The sequence below is a fragment of the Coturnix japonica genome, chromosome 1 (assembly GCF_054131305.1).
Source record: "Coturnix japonica strain WE chromosome 1, WE-NBRP24, whole genome shotgun sequence".
Taxonomy (NCBI): Eukaryota; Metazoa; Chordata; class Aves; order Galliformes; family Phasianidae; genus Coturnix; species Coturnix japonica.
The window spans coordinates 20,074,351-20,097,861 of record NC_140663.1 but is presented as its reverse complement, the minus strand read 5'-3'; the positions used below and the strand labels follow the sequence as shown (position 1 = coordinate 20,097,861).

At 37.2% G+C, this 23,511-nt stretch overlaps 1 protein-coding gene across 11 annotated transcripts in view; it reads right to left on the bottom strand.

Moving 5' to 3' along the window:
* CADPS2 (calcium dependent secretion activator 2) overlaps positions 1-23,511 on the bottom strand; it is a 278,795-nt gene that overhangs the window by 12,338 nt on the left and 242,946 nt on the right. For all 11 annotated transcript variants that reach the window (XR_014937439.1, XM_085523891.1, XM_085524029.1 and 8 more), the window contains 4 exons: positions 21,762-21,836; positions 18,348-18,431; positions 18,201-18,233; positions 10,309-10,416 (listed from right to left, as the gene is read on the bottom strand). Coding sequence is in view for 10 of the 11 variants with exons in the window: in XM_085523891.1 (XP_085380017.1) it covers positions 10,309-10,416; positions 18,201-18,233; positions 18,348-18,431; positions 21,762-21,836 (300 nt within the window). In the remaining variant the exon portion in view is untranslated. The remainder of the gene's footprint in view (positions 1-10,308; positions 10,417-18,200; positions 18,234-18,347; positions 18,432-21,761; positions 21,837-23,511) is intronic.

Genomic DNA, 23,511 nt, shown 5'->3' with positions numbered 1-23,511 from the left:
GCAGTCTATCTGTGAACAGTACTTCCATAGGTTATTCTAGTGCTAAAACTCTCTGGAGCAAACACTGTTAGTCTCTCTGCACTGTGTTGTGTTGCACTTTGGGTGTATCTGCAAACATCCTCCAATGAACAGAATGGGGAACATCACTTGAATGACCTTGAAAGAAAAGCCAGCTTGGATCCTCAAAATAAACGAACATAGTGTGAAATGACCAAGTTTTTCATCATTACAGCACCAGCCTCTTTGAATGCAAGCACCTGCAGAAACACTGCTAAATGAGTGAGTAGCATTACCAAGGCTGAAGGTCCCTGTTCAGTCCTCCTGTAAGGCAGGTTACTGAGGCACCATGCCTGCTTTTGTCCAGCCATCCTGGGATCCTGTAGGAGTCCCTGAAGCAAGGCCTCTGTGCCAAGCACCAAATGCCTGCTGGACCAACTGTGGGCCGCACTCTTTGATACAGGTTTTGGATACCCCTCATGCTAGTAGCTCTTTCCATGACATCTTCCATATTAACTCCTGCTCCAGATTAAATAAAGGTTAAGTACATATTTTAATTAGAATCTTTAAAATAACATGCTTATATGAATATCCACACACAGCTTATTCCCCCCCCGGCCCAGCAGCCTTGGCTCATCACTCATTTACCCCACACAGCACTGCAGCAGCACACAGTGGGGCTGGCTGCACCTGTGAGGCCAACAGAGAGATGCACTTCGATGCAGCCACCCCTCGGCTGGGCACAAGGCCTGGAAGCGCATGGGACAGTGCCCACATGGAGTGCAGCCTCAGCCTTCCCCTTCCTCTGCTTTCTCTTCCACAGTGTCCTTGGACTGAACAGGTGCCTGGGTTGCTTTCAATCTCTGACCCTATTGCACATGTGCACTTTTTCAGCCATGCAGATTTTACAGTGAGGTTGCTATTTTTTATATATATATATATGTTTTTCTTTTAAGCTGATTTTTCTACTCATTACTTGCAGTGCTTGTCTTGAACACTGTGAATGCTTTTGGTACAGTGTAGTTTGTAGGACAGCCAACACTGTGTAAAGTAAGGAAAGGTAACAACACACTTGAAAATATTTAAAGGACATGATCTCTGTGCAGGTCTAAACTTCTGCACACGTACATCAGTGCATAAGCTTCAGCACCCCTCGACAAAGCAGGCTGTGGAGCTCCTTTCACTCATGGCTTACAAACTTTGTCAGCAGATTCAGAGCACTCTGCAGCAGCCTCATCTGGTGCTGGTGTTATCTGCAACATAGCAACCTCTTCCTGTTACTTCCAACACATTTTAATAAAACAAGATTATCCTCATACTTCCTAATGCCATTTTTCTTGTCGTAAGGTCAGCAATGTGGCTGTGTGTCTACTTGTGAACACTTCCACGGTGTTTTACTTGATTTTGCTTTTTAAACTAAGCTTAACCCAAATGAAACGCAAGTAAAAATATCAGACCCGCAAGCAGGGTTTCAGAAACCACATGGTTCTCCTGCTGTTTGGATGTGTGTGAATTACAGTACATCAAGAAATCAATATTCCCTAGATGGTGCTTGTGCCTGGCACTTCATGGTGAACAAACATTAGATAAGACAATATAAATGGTACAATCCTTATTGATTTCTCTTGACTGCGTAGAATGTGAAAGCTACAGCCACAGTTAACACTTACTGACAGACTCATCTAAAGTTTCAGTGCTGTTTTATATTTTTATAGTTGGCCATGCTCAATTGATTCCATTAAGTTGCCAGACACATTTCAAACCGTTGAGATAAGAGAAAAAAAATGCAGTGCCTGGAATGAGATGCTGCTACTTTGTGCCTAGCAGGATAAAAAGGTTAAAGGACTAAATTGTGCCTGGATGTTGGAAGGAGCTCTCTTTTATTTGATAGAATTTGTTATTGTTTTTAGTGAATGGATACTGTGAGTGATGGATAGATGCATTTAACTACATTAAATAAATGACTGAACAGTATAGACCCAGAATGTTTATGGGGAAACTGTACTGCAGGTTCCCAGTGTTATAAGCCCCTCCCCACAAAACAAGCAAAAAACCTGGTGGTTCCACCTCCCTCTATAACAAAATCCCCCCAGGAAAAAAAATATATATAAACCAATAATGGATTGGCATTAAAATCTTGAATTTGGGAATTCTTCTCTTCCCGTCTTCCTGCTTTGAATCAGGATCCACATTTTATAATGCCTTTGTACAGCAATTTATGTTTTGTTCTTTCTGCAAATAAAAAGTGACCTTCTCATAAAATTCTGGGAAATCAGAGGGCAGGACTGAATATCAAGATATTGGATTCAGCATCCTGAAAAAGAGTCCTTTCTTTCCCTTTTATACTCCAAAAGCAAAAGCTCTTCTAGTAAGATATCAGAATATCTATTTCATAGATTCTTACTCTCCTGCTGGGAAGATTTAAATAATATGATTATATTAGTGTGAAAAGGGCGGCAGACATCAATTCCATGAATACCCAATGCAGACTGAGCTATGGGGTACACAGTGTCCTAGAGAAAAGCATTTGGCTGTCTTTTGAGCTGCAGGATGGGTAACAAGATGAAGATTCAGAAATTAAAAACAGAATCAAAACTGAAGCAGGGAAATGGATCCAATCAGAAACATCACAAACGCAGCCATCGTGTTAAAGTTCCCTCCAGAGAAAACACTCTCAGCTACGCTGTGAAACAGTTTACAAAGTGCTGAATATTCTGATCGTGAAGCAGCAAACTCTGAAGCACATGCTTTGCCTTAAGTGTGTTGTGGTCCTATTGAGCTCAACAGTACTGAGCTTGGCTGGGTTGATAGCAGCATAATCAGCACCCTCCAAGGGCGGGCACTTCTTTTCTCAGCGTATCGCAGAAAAAAAAAAATCAAAGAAAACTTCTATAATACATGAGATCAGATGGGAATTCTATTTTCTCAGCTTTTGAGTGAACCATTCTTCGTTTATAGAGATTCCTACATTAGAAAAACAACAACAGACGGATATACTTGAAATCACCAGGAATAATTTAGCAAACTTTAAGCAGGCTTTGAAAGCAAATTAGCAGGATGTTGCTTGTGTCTTTCAGAACAAATTTAGATATTTGAGCACGTTAATATAACACTTTTCCACTCCATGCTTGGTGACACTGCCTACAATTTTTCCCTAAAATTCTTTTACTGAAAAAGACACGACAAACTGTTTTAAAATGACCAGAATTTCCTTCAGACAAGTGAAAGCTGCAGAGTGGTTCTCATATCACGAGCTTTCTATTTTCCCCATAAAATATTAGACATAATTAAAGGTGAGTTAAGACTTTGGTGAAAATCTAAAGACCATCGGAAAATCTGAGCACTGCTCAGCTTTTCAATTGCTTTTCTACTTCTCAGTTCTTTTAAATGGTTTTCTATGGCAGGAACATTTTTCTTAATTAGTCACAGCTAATTAGTGTTCTGGCATAGACAAGTAATCAGAAATGTCAGAGCTGCAAGGCTACATCTCCCTAATCCTTTGATAATAATTTAGCCTCCTGGGAGGGCCTCAAGCTGCGGTAAGTAGTGGCTGACAATAAGGCAAAATTAGGTGGGCAGCAGACCATTAGGATAGAAAAATAAAAAGCACTACCAAATCCTGCTGAGCACCATCAGGCAACTAACTACACTGCCAGATGAGGTGCCTGTTTAAGCCTGTGTTGTTAATTAGCTGATTCTACCAGACCTGCCACATATGTCCAGGTGCATCATGCAAAGATGTGTATTCCTGGGTTTGCGCCAAAGGACAATTTTGCACTGTGATCAAATTTCAAGAATCCGAGAAAGAAGGCCACATATTTCTTGAAGATTATTCTGACTTATCAAAGAAATGAGAAGATCAACAAGCTACAATCCATTTTTTGTTGAGTCTCTTAAATAATTAGGCACGGTCCTCTCATGTTTCTCAGTTTAATACAAATGCAGCTTTTGATTCAAACGTGGCCTTCAACCAGTCCCACCTAGTCTTAACTTGCCCAAGTTGACTTGGCATAGAACCTAGATCAAAAAGTAGAGCTTTTGTCAAATTATACACTTGCAAATAATTACATAACAATGTAAGGTAAGATGACTTATTAAAATTAACGTGACAGGAAGCAATTTGAGAATGGGAAAAAAGTCACAGTTGAAGTTTTTCTGATAAAACATTGTTGAATACTGAATAATGCACTCATGTTACTTTTGAGGTAGACATGAGCAGCACAAAGAGTTGGTAGTACAGAAAGCTCTCATGTAAAATGCACTTCTTTTCATGTGCCAGGAAGAAGCAATTGCACATTTTCCAAATGGTTTTTGTAAAAGGTCAGAAAACAGACAAATGATGCAGTTGAGTGCAGCATTTGCTAAAAATGTACTAGCAGATATGATGGCAAACAAATTAATCTGATGAGTACTTTATATCTTGTAGGCAGAGAAGGAAGCACGTAACAAAGTAATCTTTGATAGTAATTCCCACCTCAAATAACCTCAAGTCACCGAACTTACATTGTCCATCCCTTCCTACTAATAGAAAAGAAAAGTAGTAGTTGTGATAAGGAAAACACTACTAACATTTAGTTCACGCTGCTGATGACGTACAAGCTTCTTTATAAAAAGAAATATATATACATATCTCACTTTGCATCTGATCTTTTGAAATGCAAAAGCCAAAAGCAGCTATGGAAATTTGGAGTACCTAAGCATTTATACTGTTCATAAAGATGTTTGGTCTCTGCACTCCAAAGCAAGTTGTTTAAGACCCTCACCACCAACATCCATGCACTTGCTGTGTGAGGCCACAGACTGGAAGACAGGCACAGATGAGAGCAGCCCCTGTGAGGCCAACAGAACTGTTCAGTCACACCACGCCAGTCTGACACCCACAAGAGACAGGGATCAAGGCCGAAGTCAACATTGCTAACAGGTGCCATCATTCACAAGCCAATCAGAAGGCTTGCTTGCCAGCACTGACTTCTGCAGGGTCAGCTGGGATTGTTAAGTCAAGAGAAGAGGTTCAGGGGAGACCTTGTAGCTCTCTATGACTGCTTGTAAGGAGGCTGTGGTGAGGCAGGGGTCAGCCTCTTATCCCACATAACTAGTGACAGGACTAGAGAGAATGGCCTCAAGTTGTGCCAGGGGAAATACAGGTTGGGTATTTGGACAAAAATAATCTCTGAAAGGATGGTCAGGCACTATAATGGGCTGCACAGTGAGGCGGTGGAGTCACTGTCCCTGGAGGTATTCAAGAATAGTTCAGATGATGCACCGAGAGAGATGGTTTAGTAGGAAATATTGGTGATGGTTGGACTGGATGATCTTGGTGGTCTTTTCACACTTTGGTGATTCAGTGATTACTAGATCTATGTTTATTGGCACTCTGACTTCATTGTATTTGTGATAAGCTTGCATCAGTGTAAAAACTTTCAGGTTGTATCTGTGGTTGAACAATGATGGGTTAAAATTGTTCTTTTGAATAATTATTTATTTCTTCAAGTAGCAATCAACTATTGGATAGAAGTATTATCAAATATATAGTGAATAAAATTAGAATTGTACATCTGTTAATACTGTTACATTTTTCATGACAGACTCAACACAAACGTGGTCTATAAAACAAAGTTTTTAAGGGCAAATAAAACTATTTTGAAAGGAAATTATTTGAAAAGATTTTTTGTATGTGTGTGTTCACACAATCCTAGTCATACTTCAGGTGCAAAAAGGAGAAGAAAGTGAGAATTTACCCAAGTAACACTTAATAACTTTACATTCCTACAGAAAGCACTCCATCAATGTTTTATGCAGTGTTCTATACAGCGCTACTTTTATAAGCTGAAGCTTGTTTGACAAATTAAAATATGTTTTTAACTTGTAAATCTAATGTCATTTAAAATGCTCAAAAACATGAATTAGTCCCATTTGAATAGTTCAAGCAGAAACATGAATCTCAGTCTAGGCAGTGACGATAACCTGACATATTCATGGACGAGTCTTGCTTGCATTGCATTCAATGGCAAAACTTCCTCCAATTTTGATAGTGCTGAACCGGACTCCATGTGAATTTTGCAGACAGATATTTTTTACGTCAGACACAGAGCACTACCCTGTGACAGGCAGCACAAATGTTCTTACATCATTGAGGAGGTAGATTACCTTTGTAAATAAGAGGGGGTTCATTCAAAGTAGTCACATTTTAGATTTATCGTAGATTTGTGTAATTCTCATTAAATATTTCATGTTTTCATTTGCTAGATATTACTCTAACAGCTTTTTCTGAAAATAATTTTGGAACCAGTGTTTGAAAAATTCTAGAAGTATAACTCTGTTTCTAAAATATTTTATTACAAATTGTTTTAAAAATAATGCATTGGCTTAAATTATTAGGCTTAAAAACGTTTCAGTGGCTGATGCATTTAACTTGTATTAAAAGCCTAAATCATTAAATAAACACAGGAGTCCCCTTATTATTTAGTTGCTATGTACCGATTCTGTCTGGTTTACTGCATTAAAGTTAGAAATGTTTTGCTTTGAGTGTTTTAGAGACACAAACTTGCTCCAATGTAACCTCAATGTTTTGGATTGCCTCAGTGGCATACGAGATTGGGAGAACTCATATAGATCAATTAAGCCTTCAGGAATCACAGAATCATAGAATTGCTCAGGTTGGAAAAGACCTTAAAGATCATCAAGCCTGACCACAGCCTAACCATAATACCCTAACTCTAACAACCCTCTGCTAAATCATGCCATGAACATGGAGGAGACATTTAAGCCAGAGACACTGTAAATCATCCAGGTACAACATATTACAAAACGTTGCCAGCACTCTTTAAGTTCTGCTGTGTTAAAAAGAAACAACCAAGTAAAAAAAAAAAAAAAAAAAAAAGGTGATAGGAAATACATGTTGTAAATTCCTGTGATGGGAAGGAATTTGGTAGGTAAAGTTCCCAGCTGATACTAGGAAGAGGACCACAGAGGGTGGCACTCAGACCCCTGACTGGTGCTACCAGTAGAACCAAGCCATATTGACCCTGCTGTCTATACCCCTTCCAGAGAAAGCAAGTAATGAAAAACACCCAGAAGCAAAGTAGTTCAAGGGAAAGAGAAAAAAAAAACAACCAAACACCTTTGTTCTGCTTCATGATCAACAAAAGCATTGAATAACAGAACTTAAATGGCTTAAAATTGTGCAGAGAAAGTCCACAGCCCAGTCTTTTTTGAAAGTTTCCAGAAAAAAATAAAGATCATTTATCTCACAGGTAAAGACACACCTCACAAGTTAAATTCTATTCTGATTTTTTGTATTTATATAGCTGGGCGATGCTTTTCCAGGCTTCTCAAGAACCACTATTAAAAACTGCACAACTTTAGCTTTCTTTCTAGTTTGAGACTTCTCAGATAGTGAGCCCTAAGATATTTGTGACCCATTTGCAGACATTCCTACTCGTATCTATACTGTTCTTAAATTCACATTATCTTCTTCGATATGTGTATTACTTCATACAGTAGATATCCCATTTTCTTGGTCACAGTAAGAGTTGCTAGCACATAGCAGTCCTAAATCATGTTAATTAAATTCATGAATTAATAGCTTAAAAGCATACATGTTTTGATTAAAATAGTGTGTGAGCTCTGATCTCATTTCATGTATAATGGTCTTTGTTTTTTGCTATTGTGGATGAGATTTTTCAGTGGATGAAGCACAGAAATGGACTTTTCTTATTTTGCTAGGCTGATTTATTTTATAATATTGTATATTTTAAAGGGAAGACAGCAGTGATGTATATAGGTTGCTCTGAAAGTAATGCCTCCTATTTATTTCTATGGAAACAACAACAGATACAAAGCACAACAACACTACTTGATGTAGTGTTCTCAGCTACAGAACACAGCTTTTCAACATAGCCACCACCAGTAACCATGCATTTACTCTATCCATGATGGAAGCCTGCATGCTGCACTCATAAAGATCTGCACCAGTGGAGGTGATCCACTGTTTCACAGCCGCTATGATAGCATTCTTGCTAGGAACATTTTTCAGAACTAATCTCAAGAAAGGTGAGTTAACATAGTTTACACAGGCATAAGCCTTTGTTTTACCTTTTTGTATGTTATGAGCTTATGCTTTCGTTAGTGCATTTATCTGATTCTGTCCCACTGATTATATCTCCCAGCGTGCTCATGTGTAAAAATATGAAGCTGACATAACTGAAGAAAAATAAAGATACAGATAAATATTTGATACACATAATACTCATCATACTTCAAGAACTACGTATTTCTCCCCTCCTTTCAGCACTAGTGATTGGCCATGACAGCATATGATGCATATTAGTGAATAAATGGGGATAAGAATGGTTTTGTTTTTCAAAATCAAGTGGTCCATCATGACTTGCATATGCACAGAAATGAGCATTGAAAAGCTTGACTGCTGAAGTAACACATGGGAGAGAGGTCCTCAGCCCATGTGAACCCCAGTAGTACCTTGGGTTACTACATGTTGGCCTAACCCAAATACATGCTAAGAGCTATATGGATGACGTAACAGTATGGATGATCACTTGCTAGTTCTGAGGGCTCTGCTCTGGCTCTGTTTGGTTTATACTTTGGACACTGCCTGTGGCTTGGTCCAATTCCATTATGTCAACAAAGTCAATGTGGTCGCTCCAGTAAGTGTTAGACTTGGCCTTAGGCACATAATTTTATTAACAACCAGAAAATTACAACATAAGCAAAAATAACCCCAAAGAAAAACAAAAAATAGAAACTTGAAAATGAAACATATGCTTGCAGATTCAGTGCAAAAGCAAACTGAAGCAGAAGTTGCTAATATGGTTTTAGTACTTTGTGAAGGTGCCAGCTGGATGGATGATAATTTTTCTACCCCTGCAGGGCATCAAAGCTTTTATAAAATCATTCTTTTCACACATATTAGCACTTAGCTTATTAAAACAGATGATACTTTTTTCTTTTTTCTTTTTTTTTTCTTTTTCCCTAAAGCTGACTGGAAGTGTCTGGAAATATAAAATCTGAGAGATAAATCTCATTTTGACCACCCAGTCTAACAAACAACAAACACTGACATGACATACCATGGCTGAGAGTCTATGTTATGGGACCTTCTGTGACTGCCACAACTGTAGTGTCACAGTAAAGGCTGTGAATTGCTGTTATGAAAACATTTGCTGTAACTTGCATAATTAAATGAAACTGCCATCAAAGCTTTCTAAAATACTTAGGAGATGGCACACAAATAAATACATTTCAAAGTGTGCATTATGTTCCAGAATTTGTTTTGCAATGGATTGCAGTGCACAGTGTCAAAGATGACACTGCTTGATTTCCTACATGATAATATCATAGTCAAGTAAATTGAAACAAGTTTATAATAAAATAACTTTTAATTCAATGATATTTTAAATGTATAGTGCTTTGAATTTATTAAAAAGAAGCAGATACAATTTCAGCTGTCTAAAAATTCCACTTCAGGCAAGTCAGAAGAGACAGTAGACAAAAATTAGTGCTCATTAGCAGAAACGTGTCCAAGAGTGTTGCAAGTGGCCTTATAGGAGAGCCTTGAAGAAAGAAAATTTTGGTAGAGCAGGCAATGGTTCCTAATGAAAAAGGGACACATCAGGGCTGAGGAATGGCTGGAGGGAAGATGCAGAAGCCCCTACAGGAGCTGATTTTGCGCAAAAAATACAGGCTGCCACGTGTGAGCCTCAAAGATGAGGAAGAGAATTATTTTCAACTTGCAGAAGCAGGATCAAAATTTTAGAAGTTTGACAATATAGTGAATGGTCAACTTAAAGTTCTTGCAAATCCTAAAGTAAAAAAAACACAAAATTCTATAAGTTGTTCCATGGAACTGTCTGTCAAATCCATAGACCATGTAGCATAACTGGCTTCTTTCTGTACATGAACATGCAGAGATATACAAAAGCTCTTCATTCAGAGAAATTAACCCTGTGATAGAGTCCACAAATCGTGCTAATCAAGTTCTCTCCATTAACATGTTCAAAATCAAAAGATGGAATAAAATTGGACTGCTCACACTGGAAAAATGACTACATCAAATAGCAAACTTCTACCATTTTTATTTATGCCTTCTAGCACTTAAAATTTACATGCATAAAGTGTTTAAATAAAGGCTTGAAAACCTTGATAGCTGAAGACAATAAATAAAATAAAAAGTGAAGGAAAAAAACGATCATCAGGGAAGAACATCTTAATGGCTTGCTGAATATCATAAAAATGCACCTTGTTCCCTCTAGTGTAATAGCGAGACCAGCACAGCCTGTGAGGGTAGTTACTTACATCAAATAACTTCTCTATGTACATTTCCTCATTGATCTTTTCTCGCAGTATATCCTGGTTCTGTCGAACAAACATGATGTAGGTATCTGCTAGATCCATCCCTGGTTTCTGTGGAAACATGAAGTAAGGAGATAAGAGTTGTGAGGAAGGGAAAATGAAAGACCATGCAACAACTGAGACGTATAAGAAGGTAACCCTAGTGAAAATTGAGATTATGTTAGAATGCTTCCATATGTACTGACAGCATTTAGTAAATCTGCTATGAATTTTGAGTTAGTTAACAAGTTCAGAAGGGTTCACTATTTATTACAATTTATGAATGCCTGGAGTCATAAATCTCCTCTGCCACATGTGATCTAAGAAAGAAGTCTTGGTACTTGTATTTTCAACAGCAAACTAGGACATTTCCCCCTTTGTCTTTAGCAGGCTATCACAACTACCCCATCATCAAGGTTCAGATCCTGCTATCATCACACTCAGAGAAGGGTTAAAAAATGTCAAGTAGTTCCTTTTGCACTCAGTCAGATTTGTTGCCATTTATTTTCAATATCCAGCTGAACTCTGTGTTTGAGTTTAGCTTCTATTAATTCTCATTCAAAGTTCAAGCATTTCACTATAAGCAAATGAGTTAGATGGGCACAAAAATGTTAGGAAGTGAGTAGAACTGTAGCCCTATTTTTCTGAAACAGTTACACAGGTACAATCAGCTCAGAGAATGACTAGGGAACAAGCAAGGACTAAAATATTTCCCATCTTGGACCAATCCATGTTCTGCAGGAACACTAGAGTAGGCACAGTTTTACTACCACACTCATAAACAGGTCAAGAAAGGCTGCCCATATGTCAGATGGTTACTGTAGCTGCACTTTCCTGCCCAGCTGGGACTTCTGGACCCCTCTATGTTATTTCACACTAAACCCTCACCCCGTCAGCCTGCAACATCCTCTTTCCTGGTAGCACAGAGTGGGTCTGAATTCACCTTTCTCTATAGGAGGAACCAAAACCAAACATTAACACTTTGGAAAGACTTCCATGTCAGCAAGTATGTAAAAGCATTTGTTGCTACTGCATAAAAGCTTTTGTTGTTGATTGTTTTCTAAGTTCATGGCACACAAACGAAGGCTAAGTTTTATAACAAATGTCATTACAGTAAACTTTAGCACAATGCGATTTATAAAGGATTTGGAATGATGGCCGAGTTTAATGATTCTAGCATCTCCGAATCTCACACCCAACAATTTAACATGCTTTGCACACTTATATTGATAATTTCATTGGCAATATAAGCTCATTTAAAAATCTGCATTAAAAATCTTATCACGCATGCACACCTACCTACATGAAACTCTTAAGAGAAAACTGAGACAATTTATTTTTACGTCTAAATTACAAACATTGATTCTAAGAACAGAAATAAAAATGTACAATAACAACAGATAAAATAATTCTCTGTTAGAGATAAATGGATTTCATTCACTAAAAAAAAAGTGCTGCCTTCTTTAAGAGTTGACAGAGATGTTTTTAAGTGAAACTAAATCACAAGTGAAGATTTAAAACCGGAAACTACATACGGTCCCTTAAGAAACTCATTTGTGAAGGTACAGAAGAAAGCCAACAAAGTTAAAACATCGTGTACTTCCTAAAACCTCATAGGAAATTTACAGAAATTGGGCCAGTTTTATTTGGAGAGAAAATGGGTAAATACTCTTAAATTTCAGAGGTGGGTGAAGGAGATAATCTAACAAATGAAAGGTTTAATATGGTTCTTGGTGATACATATTCACATCTAAAATGAATCTTTCACTCAATGCTAAAGCCTGCTGGTTCTCTGGTTCATGCTTTTTTTTTTTTTTTTTTTTTTTTTTTTTTTCCTTTAGTTCCATTCTTTCAGTTAAATAAATTAAAAAAAAAAAAAAAAAAAAAAAGTTTGTCCTGCAGACAGCCAACACTAGAAAAATAACATTTCTCATCAGTTTTATCTCTCCCCTTATCTCTGAGCTGTTTACCTAGTCTTGAAGCTGTGACATATGGGAATTTCACACCTAGTGAATATATTTTCATGTATCTTGTGGCACGGGAGTGTAATCATTAAAAGAATATACACAAGTAAGAGTAACTGCAACAGCTGGTGACATTTACCAATTAGAATTACAGTTCTTTAAAACACTTCATCCTTCTTTAATGTGTGCAGGATAATTATCTCTGAAATCACTGTGGAAAAAAAAATTAATTTTCCCTTTAAACAGTGTCTGTCTACAGTAGAAATATGTCTGGGTAAGGAAGATTATCAACATTGTGACAGTATGACTTTCTCTTTTAAAGACTCCCCAGAATCACTGCAAACTAACCATCTTTGCTTATGGTGTGTGAAACAGAATAAACATGGAATGAGCCAACAGCATATCAAACTGTTTGTTATCTCTCTATACAGCATGCACTGAATTTGTTGTCTCCGAACACATGAAAGAGGAAAAGAAAGCTATTAAAAGCATCAAAGCAGGTGTAGCACCATACATTTATTTTTTTTCCACAGGGACTGTGTATTAGAAACAAATCTCTGATTTCAGGACCCTATCACTGTTCTATTTCGTTTATTAAGGTTGAGAATAAAAGAAACAGGCAAAAATAAAATACGAATTGTAATAAAAAAGCAATTGGGTCTACCTTAAAATGCAAGCTCATACAAGCTGAGATATACTTTATGAAACAGCCACAGAGGACATTTAAATACAAATACCAGGCAAACCTCAAGATTCCATTTCTATGCTCAAAACATAAAATTTTAGCCCCCTGAATGTCAGGCAGAGCAATTGCAGGAATGAATGGGAGAGAGAGATTTTCACAGCTTTAGGAGAAAAACGTAGCCTGGTATATTTATCTGGGTAAGCATAAAAAGGCATTCAGTCTGAAAACTTCCCCAAGGAAAAAAAAAAGTGGGTTTTTTTTTTTTTTTTTTTTTTAAATGATAGATAAAAAGTTATTGTAGGTTTGTTTTATTCAGAACAAGCAGACAAGATGTTTTGCCTATCTGAAAATGAAAGAGAACCAAACAAAGAGATGAATGGAGAAACCAGAAACACAAAGACATCAAATAAAATACCAGGAAATGAAGAGTTGTAAATAGGGTTACTTTGTCACTGGTTACACAAGTAACTGAATACACTGGCAAGTGAATGAGTTTAAACAAGGGTGTAGGCTTCGGCACATTCTTTTTTAGGGTTAATCACTAGTTAACCTGGTGAGATGAACATGCTGTTTGGGAAAAAAAAAAATCCTTCTTAATTATATACTGCAAGTGCTCTTACTTCCTGCTGCTCCACCTAATCCCACAGGTGCGGGTTGTCTCTTCTGCTCTGCACTGGTAGGAGGGCCCAGATCGCCACTCACTTTTTCACAGCAATGAATTTAGATAAAGGAGAAACAACTTTTCACCATTAAACAGAGAAGCGCTGTCATCAAGTCTATTTAAAGTGAGGTAAATTTTGAAATACTTAATTCCCATTCATTTTCAAAGATGATGTAGAAACTCTATTAGGACTGACATGTGCTGGGGCCACTGATGATGAGGCACCTAATCAAAAGCAATGCTGCATGGCCTTGAGTTCCACGCATTTACTTGTTTTTCTGCTGGAAGGTTTGCAACAAGTTGAACACTACCACTAGCACTAGCCCTTCCCTATAGCACAGATACAATTAACTCTGCACAGCTTTTCACAATGTACCAGCCTGTCACGAATATCAGTAAAAACCATGTAAGTATCTGCATGGTGTTTATTCTCACTTCGGCATTTGTCCCAGAATGTTTCTTAACACCACAGTATATTAAGAGTACTCAGATTCCTGATATTACTCAGAAAAATGCAGTCTTACGGAGCTGCTGCCCTGCCAAAGCATTCATTTTTTCACAGATGAGAGCAGATGCTAAAGGCTAACTACGTAACAACTAACTTCTTCCTATTTAGTACGTGCTCTCCTCTCTGCCCCCTTCCCCTCCCCTGCTGGAGAGAGGCGTTTCAACTGCAGCGCGGGTGGAACAATGAAATGAAAAGGAGTGATGAGCTGGAGGGGGCCATTGTGAGAAACACAGGAGCTCCTTATTAAGTGTCCACCACCTAATGAAAGACCACGATGGAAAATTTCACTGCCTGAAATTTCTCCTCTAAATACTCGAGGGTCGTAACTCAAGCCTTTGAATAAGAGAACTAAAATATCACTAAAATGTTTTTGGAATGAAAGCTACTTGTATTTATGACTGGATCCTCACTCTTCATTTCTTACATATCGAAATACATAAGCCACGAAGGAAAATTTGCACATTTAGTTCATTTTAAAGGCAGCATTTTATTCTTACATGGTTATGAAAAAGACTATTCTGCTTAAATTAGAAAGATGCTATGCAGTTTCCTTGCCTCTAATGCATCTTCTAGTAGATTAAAAGGCAACCTTGCAAAGGTTAAGCTGTATATTTAAAAGAGAACCATCATGCAGAACTTAAGCTGTGATTCTACAAGCGTTTATGCAAACACTTTTCCATATAAGTGCAGTTCCACTGAAATCAAGAGTAGCACAGGCATGACAGGGTTTGCACCTGTTTGCAGATCTGAATTCTTTGGTGCAAAAGATCTTCAATATGCTATAGCTGCAATGACAAAATCTGATATTAAACTCTGCTTTCCCACTTCCAACAAACAACTTTGTTCTACTATGTTCATTTAACTTTCTGTCTGATTAGCATTTGTTCTCCTGATCTCCATTTAAGAGATAGCTCAGAAACAGCACTGACTTAAAATAGATGATGCAGAGTGTTTCCTCTTGTTCTATTTCAGTAGCTTGTTTATATGGACTGAAAGAAGAAGGATAGTTCCCAGGTTTGGGTGTACAAAGGAGGACAACGGCAGGAGAAGCATTGTGAGCATGAAGATAAGGGCTATTTTGAGTTCTTTATTTGTAAACAGAGGTCTCCAAGTAAATCCTGATTAAAAAAGGAACGGCACAGCAACAGCAACTTAATAAAGACTGATTTCACAGAAAAGTTGCTTGTGTCTCAAAATCAGTTGAATAGGTAACGCAACAGAAGCGTTATATTTGGAAGCCGAGGTGCCTGGAAGGTCCCAGTGTGTATCTGCCTGGTAGGAGGCAGAGTTCCTACTTTGGCCTCTACAGGACCCCATAAGTCAAATGCTGGCACATGTGTGAGGCCCCTTTTCATACCTTTGATCCCTGCATAAAGGCAACAGCAGAGTAAGAGGGCTGGCATTGTGCGAGTTGTGCACTGCTGTCAGTCCTGGCTCCTTCAAATGGCCTCTGTGCACTTGGTATGACAGGTGGCCTACATGGAGTGAGGGAGGATTAGGTTCCTTCTGTGCCCTCTAAATGACTGGCATAGATTACTGGCTCCTACAAAGGGGTTTAAACATACCTTTCTGAACAAAAAGAAGTATATAAATATGCATGTAACTGGATGCTCAATTTGTATAAGTAATTGCTCTGGTTATATTTGTAAATGAGGCAAACGTGTACAGAAATGACAAGCTAGATATAAATTCTTTTTGTGAGCAAAATTGACTACTTACATGATGAGAAACTGAACACAACGAAATTATCCACACAATTTAATAACAATAATTTGAGATTGATATACATTTTTGTTCTCAATTTTGCTGCACTCTTTTCCTTTTCTAATTAACTAGCTATGTGAACAAGACACTGAAGAAAGGAAAAAACAGACAGGTTTTAGTTCTGAATCTCCTAATGATTGCTTGGGCTTTAAAAGAAACTAATAAATACTTATTTGGGTGAGGTTTTCTTTGGGTTTGTTTGTTTTTAAAGAGCCCTAATTAAGTTCCTGCATTCCCAAACATCAGCACAGCATTAACAAGAGAACAAATTGCATCATTGACATACTACTAATATTTCTAATGTTTGTGCTGTTTTCCTCCAAGCATTTGGTTTCTTTCATAAGCCCAATGGCCACAACTTCTTCCATCTCAGAGCACAGCATATAATGACAATTACCAATAAAAACAGCAAAATAGCAACTAGATTTTTTTTGGTTATTATTTTTATGAAAACATAAATTATCATTGACACTACCCCCAGTCTGGGTTATTTTGCACTGTCCCTACTATTTCCATAGGTGTCAATATATCCCCATGAGCTGTGGTAGAAGAAAACACTGGGATTTTCTTGTGACTGTGCACATGCCAAATTCTAAAAGAGCATTTTGAGAAATGGAGCCTTATGCTGAATGCTTTCTTAAACAGGTTAAAAACAAAAGATGACATTTATTTTTGGATGGAGTTTTTCACCATTCTCTGAAAAGATTAATGAACAGAAGGGTAGATAGTGATACTGAACAAGTAAGCAAACTGCAAGTCTGAGTCCACATTTCCCATTCCAGCCCTGAGAAGATGAAGAATGCTATCTGCTGAGTGTGTGTTCTTATGTCCGATAACCCAACATCTAAGTTGCCTATCAATACTACAATTATTAGAACTAACCTTCTCAAAATGACCAAGGATGTTCTTCTTTCTTAATCTTTTACTTTTAATTTTTAAATTTTTTTCTCATCCCATCTCTAAAACATTCTGCTCAGCACTCTATTTTCTCCTAATATCTCCTTTGTCAAGTTACAAAGTTAATTTCTTCTTATTTGCTATAAAAGAACGTATTTTCCACTCTTTGCTAAATATTCACCATAGAACCAAAGACGAAAAATTCTGATGAATTCATGCAAAAATTTTAAAAAAACAACCCAAACCCAAACAACAGCCTTTTGGTCTCTCAAGCCCTTCTCCTCATGATCCACCAAGTGATCAGTAGTCTAGTTGCCAAGACCCCAACACTGAGGTGTCCCACTGATATTTTCAAACGGAGGCATGGAGGCAGAATGTGGTCATATAACAAAGCACAATTCTGTGTATTTCTGAAACTATATCAAATGAGAGGGTTGCATTTTGGTGTGCCTCTAAGTCTTCTATCACTGCAAGGAATTGAATTTCAAGCACAGACTAACATTTTTAGAAGTATGCAGTCCTGGGACTACTGTGATCCTCTTTGAGACCTTCCCATACCTACAGGTACATGACAAGGAAGGACAGGAGGAGACAGAACTGGTGAAAGAATTTCTTGCAACCATACAGTCTAGTATGTCTGGGGTTCATCTATGTTTGTAATTGTATTTATGTAACATCATTACCACAATTTCAGTTATTCTTCCTGTGCTTAGCAAAAAAGATTATCTTAGAATCACACTGAAATCCGTGAGAAGACAGACACATTTAAGAGAACAAAGGAAACTTTTGACAGAGATACTGACAGCATTTGTACTTTTTAAAAGAAAAATATTTTACTCTGATGAAAGTATTCTAATAGTTGCATTTAACTTTTATGTGTAAAATAGCTTCAACAGCAATCCTTTTAGTTGTTATTCACACCACACGAACACCACATAATCAATGGCAAATCAAACAGAAGTTTATCAAGCAAGGAATTAAAAAAGCAAAGTTGGGTTCTATGGTAAAAATGATGCTTTTCCTTGTTGTTTATCCTCTACAGTTGAGCACTTTGTCCAAATGATGGAAGGACTCCTACAAAAGAGTACCTAGGTTACAATCCCCACTCTTCCACAACTGAAAAAGTGCACTGAGAATAACCTTTCTAAGCTTTGCTTTGAGAGTTATTCGTTGCTTAAGGGAAATGAAATGCCCTCTGAGGTCTGTAGTGGCTGTTTAAGGACTGTGTGCAAAGCTGTAATGAATCTCTGTAGGAAAGCAAAATGTCAACAAAAAAAGTGTGAGCCAACAAAAGTGCCTTTTTTTTTTTTTTTTTTTTTTTTTGAATTATTATTAACAATGGCAAAAAAAAAAGAAAAAAAGAAAGGTTGTACTTACAGGAACGTCAACGTATTTTGCAGCTGCTTTCACCTTTAGAAAATGAAAAATAAAAGAAAACACAGTAAGGTCTTACTATTACAGATTGTGAACAAGTTTAGAATTATGCACAGAATGAACAAAACCGCTGTGAATTCAAACACCTACCGTGAATGAAACTAATGATGAGAAGAAAGTGCCTTCGTCATACCTTGACAATTTGGACAGCACACCTTCTAACACTGAAACAACCTGGAGGAAAAGCACAGAGCGAAAGCCAAGTGTGCAATGTGAGAAGTAAATATTTTGAATGAGAAAGCGAGTTTTTTCCTCAGACTTCTATTGTTCAACATGGCAAACCGCCAATTTGATCATTTTTCTGCTCACAAAATGCTGAAATCATGGAAGGCATTCATTTTTCAGCTCACTTTCTCGCCATACCAGTAGATATCACTGTTTAAACACTACAGAAACAGAAACCAACTGACATTTTCTCTCAAGGCAAGCCTGTTACACACAGCTCTTAGCTTTCCTTGCATGGTTAAACACAGGAGTGTGTATGTCCAACATGTATTCTGGATAGGAAATGTTATTTTCTGGGACCTCAGTTTCTAGGATCACAGCTTTAGAGAGGATAGCACGCAATTATTAAAGCCTCTTATTTCAACATCATGTTCCTCTTATCTTTGTTACTGAAAATAAACCCAACAGTTTCATCTAGCAGTGTCATAGCACTAGTGTTTTATGTCAGCTCATCTCCAGTAACAGCAACAGCCCCAGCATGGCCAACATGTGACATGAGAACATAGGCCCTATGTCTCTGCTATGGCCGGGTCCTTTCTCCCATGCTTCCACCTGCAACTAGCAAGTGGCATGCAAAGGCCATTTTGCCAGAATTTGTATCTGACTCCAAAAATCTCTCATTCATTATATTCATTGAATTAATTGTAGCCTTAATATTTATACCGCCTAAACTAGCCATAAAACATTTTCCTCTGTGAAACAAATCCCTTACAGTGTATCTGCCAGCCACTGTATGCCTTCACATTTATTTTACACATACAAATTGCCTTCCAGTTTGTATAAAGATTGTTTTAAAAGTCATCCCTTGCTCCAATACAATCATTCCAACAACCATGAGTATCATTTTATGAGTGTGAGGACAGAACAAAATTCCATCTGGCATGCTGTTAATGGGCACTGTAACAGTGTCACAACAGTGTCACCTCCAGAGGAACTGAGATCATCACTTTACAATAAGCCCTGCTCTTAACAGTTCAAGGAGCAGGAGCAAGTGCAAGCCTACATTTGTCATTTATCAATCTAACCCGTCATATTACAGCGATTAATTAAGACACTAGTATGTCAGAGCTGATCAAGGAATTAAACCACTTCATGAGCTACCAGAGAGAATGTGGTTGTTCCTGCACTCCATGCACAGTTTAATTAGAGTCCCCTTATTAGATCAAATGCCATCTCTCTGCCTTGCTGTTCCGTGCCTGCAGAAGCTGCTGCTCATGCGCTGCAGACTCCCATAATCATTTTATGGGAGTGGAAGGATGCTTTCTGCCCAAGAGTGTTCAGACACATTGTGCAAATATCCACTATGGAAGCTAGTTCACTATGTTACAAAAAACATCATGTACACATTGCCAACAAAGGTTCCAACACAACTGGGATAGAAATGGTTCCAATACAAGTAGGTCACAAAAAGATCAGGAATTAAAATACCATAGTGTCAAGGATGTCCATTTAAATGGAAGGCATAGTTATGAAGCTGGAAACTTCTTTTCTGAGCTCTCACTGTACAGACTTGTAAAGCTCTAAGAACATCAGATTCTCTGAACTGGTTACTCTGAGACACACTGTGCTTTGTTCCACTGTTTAGTGCTGTTCTCTTATTTGTTAAATGTTTTTAGCTCAGTAAGTCTTAGGCATGAAAGCCACAGTTTCATCTTTTCTAAGTAGAATCTCACTGCAGTGTTCTTTTCATTTTCTTACATTACTCACAGCTAAAAACAAATATTGAAACACTTACTCCACTGGAACATAATATCAAGGCAAATAATACAGAGGCAAAGGCTAAACAGTAATGAAAATATAGTAGCTGAAAAATAATGAATGTGCAGAAATATTATGCACACTGATATACATTTTTCCCAGCCAAAACTGAGAGTGAAGCATCAACTTTACTCTGTACTGTCAGAAGCTTTCTACCTTGGAACAGGAACAATCAGGATATCACTGGCAGTTCACATCTCAAGTGAGAAGAGTCTGGTTAAGCTCATAATGTTTGGCCTATGACACAGAATATTTGCTTCCTGTTCTGAGATTTCAAGCTCTTGTAACAGTGTATGTGATAACTAATAATGTATATCCCTCTTCACTGATGGCAAACTACAGATGGCAACTGTCTGTAGAATTTGTATCTATATGCAGAATGAATGTGATTATTTTCATCTTTCAATAATATCAGATACATTAAAAACATTTCAAGGATTGACTTCTAACACTGTAATTTGCTTGCACTTAATTTCCTCCTCTACATCTTCAGTAATTCTACAGAACCCGACAAAGCTGCATATAAATCTCAGCGCTGCTGATGTGAACAATGTGGTGTTGTGTTTACTTTAATACAGCACTTCACAGAAAACAGTTTACATTTTTTACACATTTGTCAACCGTACTTAAACTTCTATAACAATCCTACAAAAACTCCCTCTCCAACTCATGTGGAAGCAGGAGAAGGTCACTCCGAAAAGAGATTCTTGCTCCCTCTCACCCCCTGCCAGCAAGCTGTAACAAACAAAAGCAAAGGCATAAGGAAAATATGAGCACAGTCTTAATTTTTTCCCTCTAACTCACAACTTGTAAATGCAAGGTTAATTTCTCCACTGAAAATCAGATACTTCTGCGTAGTTTGCAATACACAGACAGCAAAACATCTTATAAAATGTTCGTGTTCTCCAGTCATTATCTGCCATGTCCTTCAGACTGAAAGCCTTTTCTTCTACATTAAGCACTTAAGACATTTACTGGAGTGCTACAGTAACACAAGATGTTATTTAGATTTTCTTCAAATATTCAAGTATTTCTATCATGTCAAAACATGTTTCCTTTCGAAATGAAAAAATCCCGCAAAGGCAATTTCAGGAAATAACAGCTTATAATATACTTTTAAATTAAATGGTTTGTGAAGCAAAATCTCATTAAAAAGTTACATTCTGGATGTTGTTCAGCTTTACATACAGAATTATTTAAATACCATCTGATGATGGAAAGAAAGTTTTCATTAAACAAAAAGTAAAGCACAGTATTATCTGGGACAATACTGTCATATTCAGGTCTTACCGGTTCTATCTGGTTAGCAGTTCCACAGAAATTTTTCAACAAACAGTTAATAAAACTTAATTTTGTAAATGTGATATTATTTGGATGACAATGCGTTACAAACTGTGTCACTGTTCCCTCCCCTTCCAACTCACTGTGTATTGCAAACTTTACGATGACACTTCAAGACACTTCAGAAGTTCAGCAATTAGAAATATCTTTTCTAAGTCATTAAAATCTGAATTGTTTTACCTTTGAAACAAGGAGTGAAATAATTTCTTTCACAGTCTCTTCAACCAAGTCATCTATTTTTGAATGGTATTGTTGCTGTTTTTCAGAAGACAAAGAAGCATTAGCATGTACACGAACACACACTTTTGTCTTAAGTCATAAACGGTGCAAAGCTGATAACACTACCAGATCAGATTTACTTAAAATTATCATTTTGAACATCAGAAGACCAAACCCTTGAAAACGATCCACCCAATCAACACTTTCTTACGTTGTGTGTTGAAAATTTTCCCATGTATACCGTTGAGTTAAGCAGCTAATGGGGTTATTATTTAGATGAATTGAGTTCTTATTCTTATTCAGGCGAAGGAATGTGAAGGATACTTTTTGTCTTCCCCTATATAATTAAGGTGGCCGTGTATTTTTTTCTAAAGGGTTGGTTTAGCTGCAGAAGCAAAAAGACTAGAATAAGATTTAATTAATAGAGCATTTCATGTCTGACAACTCTCATTCATAAGTTATTTTAAATGTCCTCTAGAAATGAAACGAACTTCAATTGTTCATCCTAAAAGAGCCTTTCTGTTAGCACAGCGAGCTGCAGTTTATAGAAGTCTTACAATATGCTCACGCAAGAGCAAAATTAAAATTTCATCAACAAAGCAGAATAGATGGTAACAAATTAATAGGCCATAAAAGGCATAATAAAACAGACTTCATTTTCCATAGTCTCTTTCTTTCGCTTTTTCATACAGGAGGTGCCTTTAAGTAAACGCTTTTAAAATAAATCTGAAAGACTTTTAGATAATACCACTGAGTTCCCTGCTGAAATTAACAGAAACTAGGGATCCCATTTTTTCAAGGAGGCACATCAATTTAAACAGTAATTCTTCCTTTAGAAACATTTATCTGACAGCAAAGATTGTCCCCAATAGCCACTTCACAGAAAATGTGACTTGTAAAGACTAACCCTGCCTTCATAGTTCAAGGCTACTTGGAACAGCTAACAGCATAATGCTTGGAGTAAAAGTACTGGGGTCAGTACAAACATTAGCCTAACTTAGCAGCTGCTAGATGAATAGTTTGCAGAGTTTTTAAAGGCTATTTTTCATCTGCCTTAGAGTTGCCATACAAATCAAAACATTAAATCCGTTCAGCTTGATAGGTTCAGGAATAATTTTCTAAACAGTACATCTCCTAAAACTGCATTTAAACCAAGAGAGAACAAAACTATGCAATGTGTTTATCCATGCACATTTATCTGTTCCATCTACCAACTACTGTCACCGATGTGTGCTAAGTTTTTCATTTAACATCTTCTCTGCAGCTTAAAAATAGCTGGAAAATATGAATGCAGATCTCAGACACCAAAGAACTTTCCATGCTTCCATTATATTCAACTTCATTATGTGACCAGAAAAATTAAGTAACAATTTGAATTCTTCAAAAATAACCAAAAGCTTCCAAAATTATGAAGTTTCCTAATAAATAAGACTTGATTTTTAAAAAAAAAAATCTGAGTTTCATTTCTTTCTCTATTTTTTTTTTTTTTTTTTCCCCCAAGACTTACTTTGCAAACTTTTTTAATCCCAATCCTCCCCAGTGTCAAATTCCAGCAATACAGGCACCTCTGACTAAACAAAACTTTATCTCCTCACGGAAGATTATCAGACTTCAGGTGACTGCCTTCAGGAAGATGGCAAATACTGTAGAATCACTATGGAGTTACGTGATATGGTTATATGCACAATCCCAAAACCAGAAATGAAAGGAC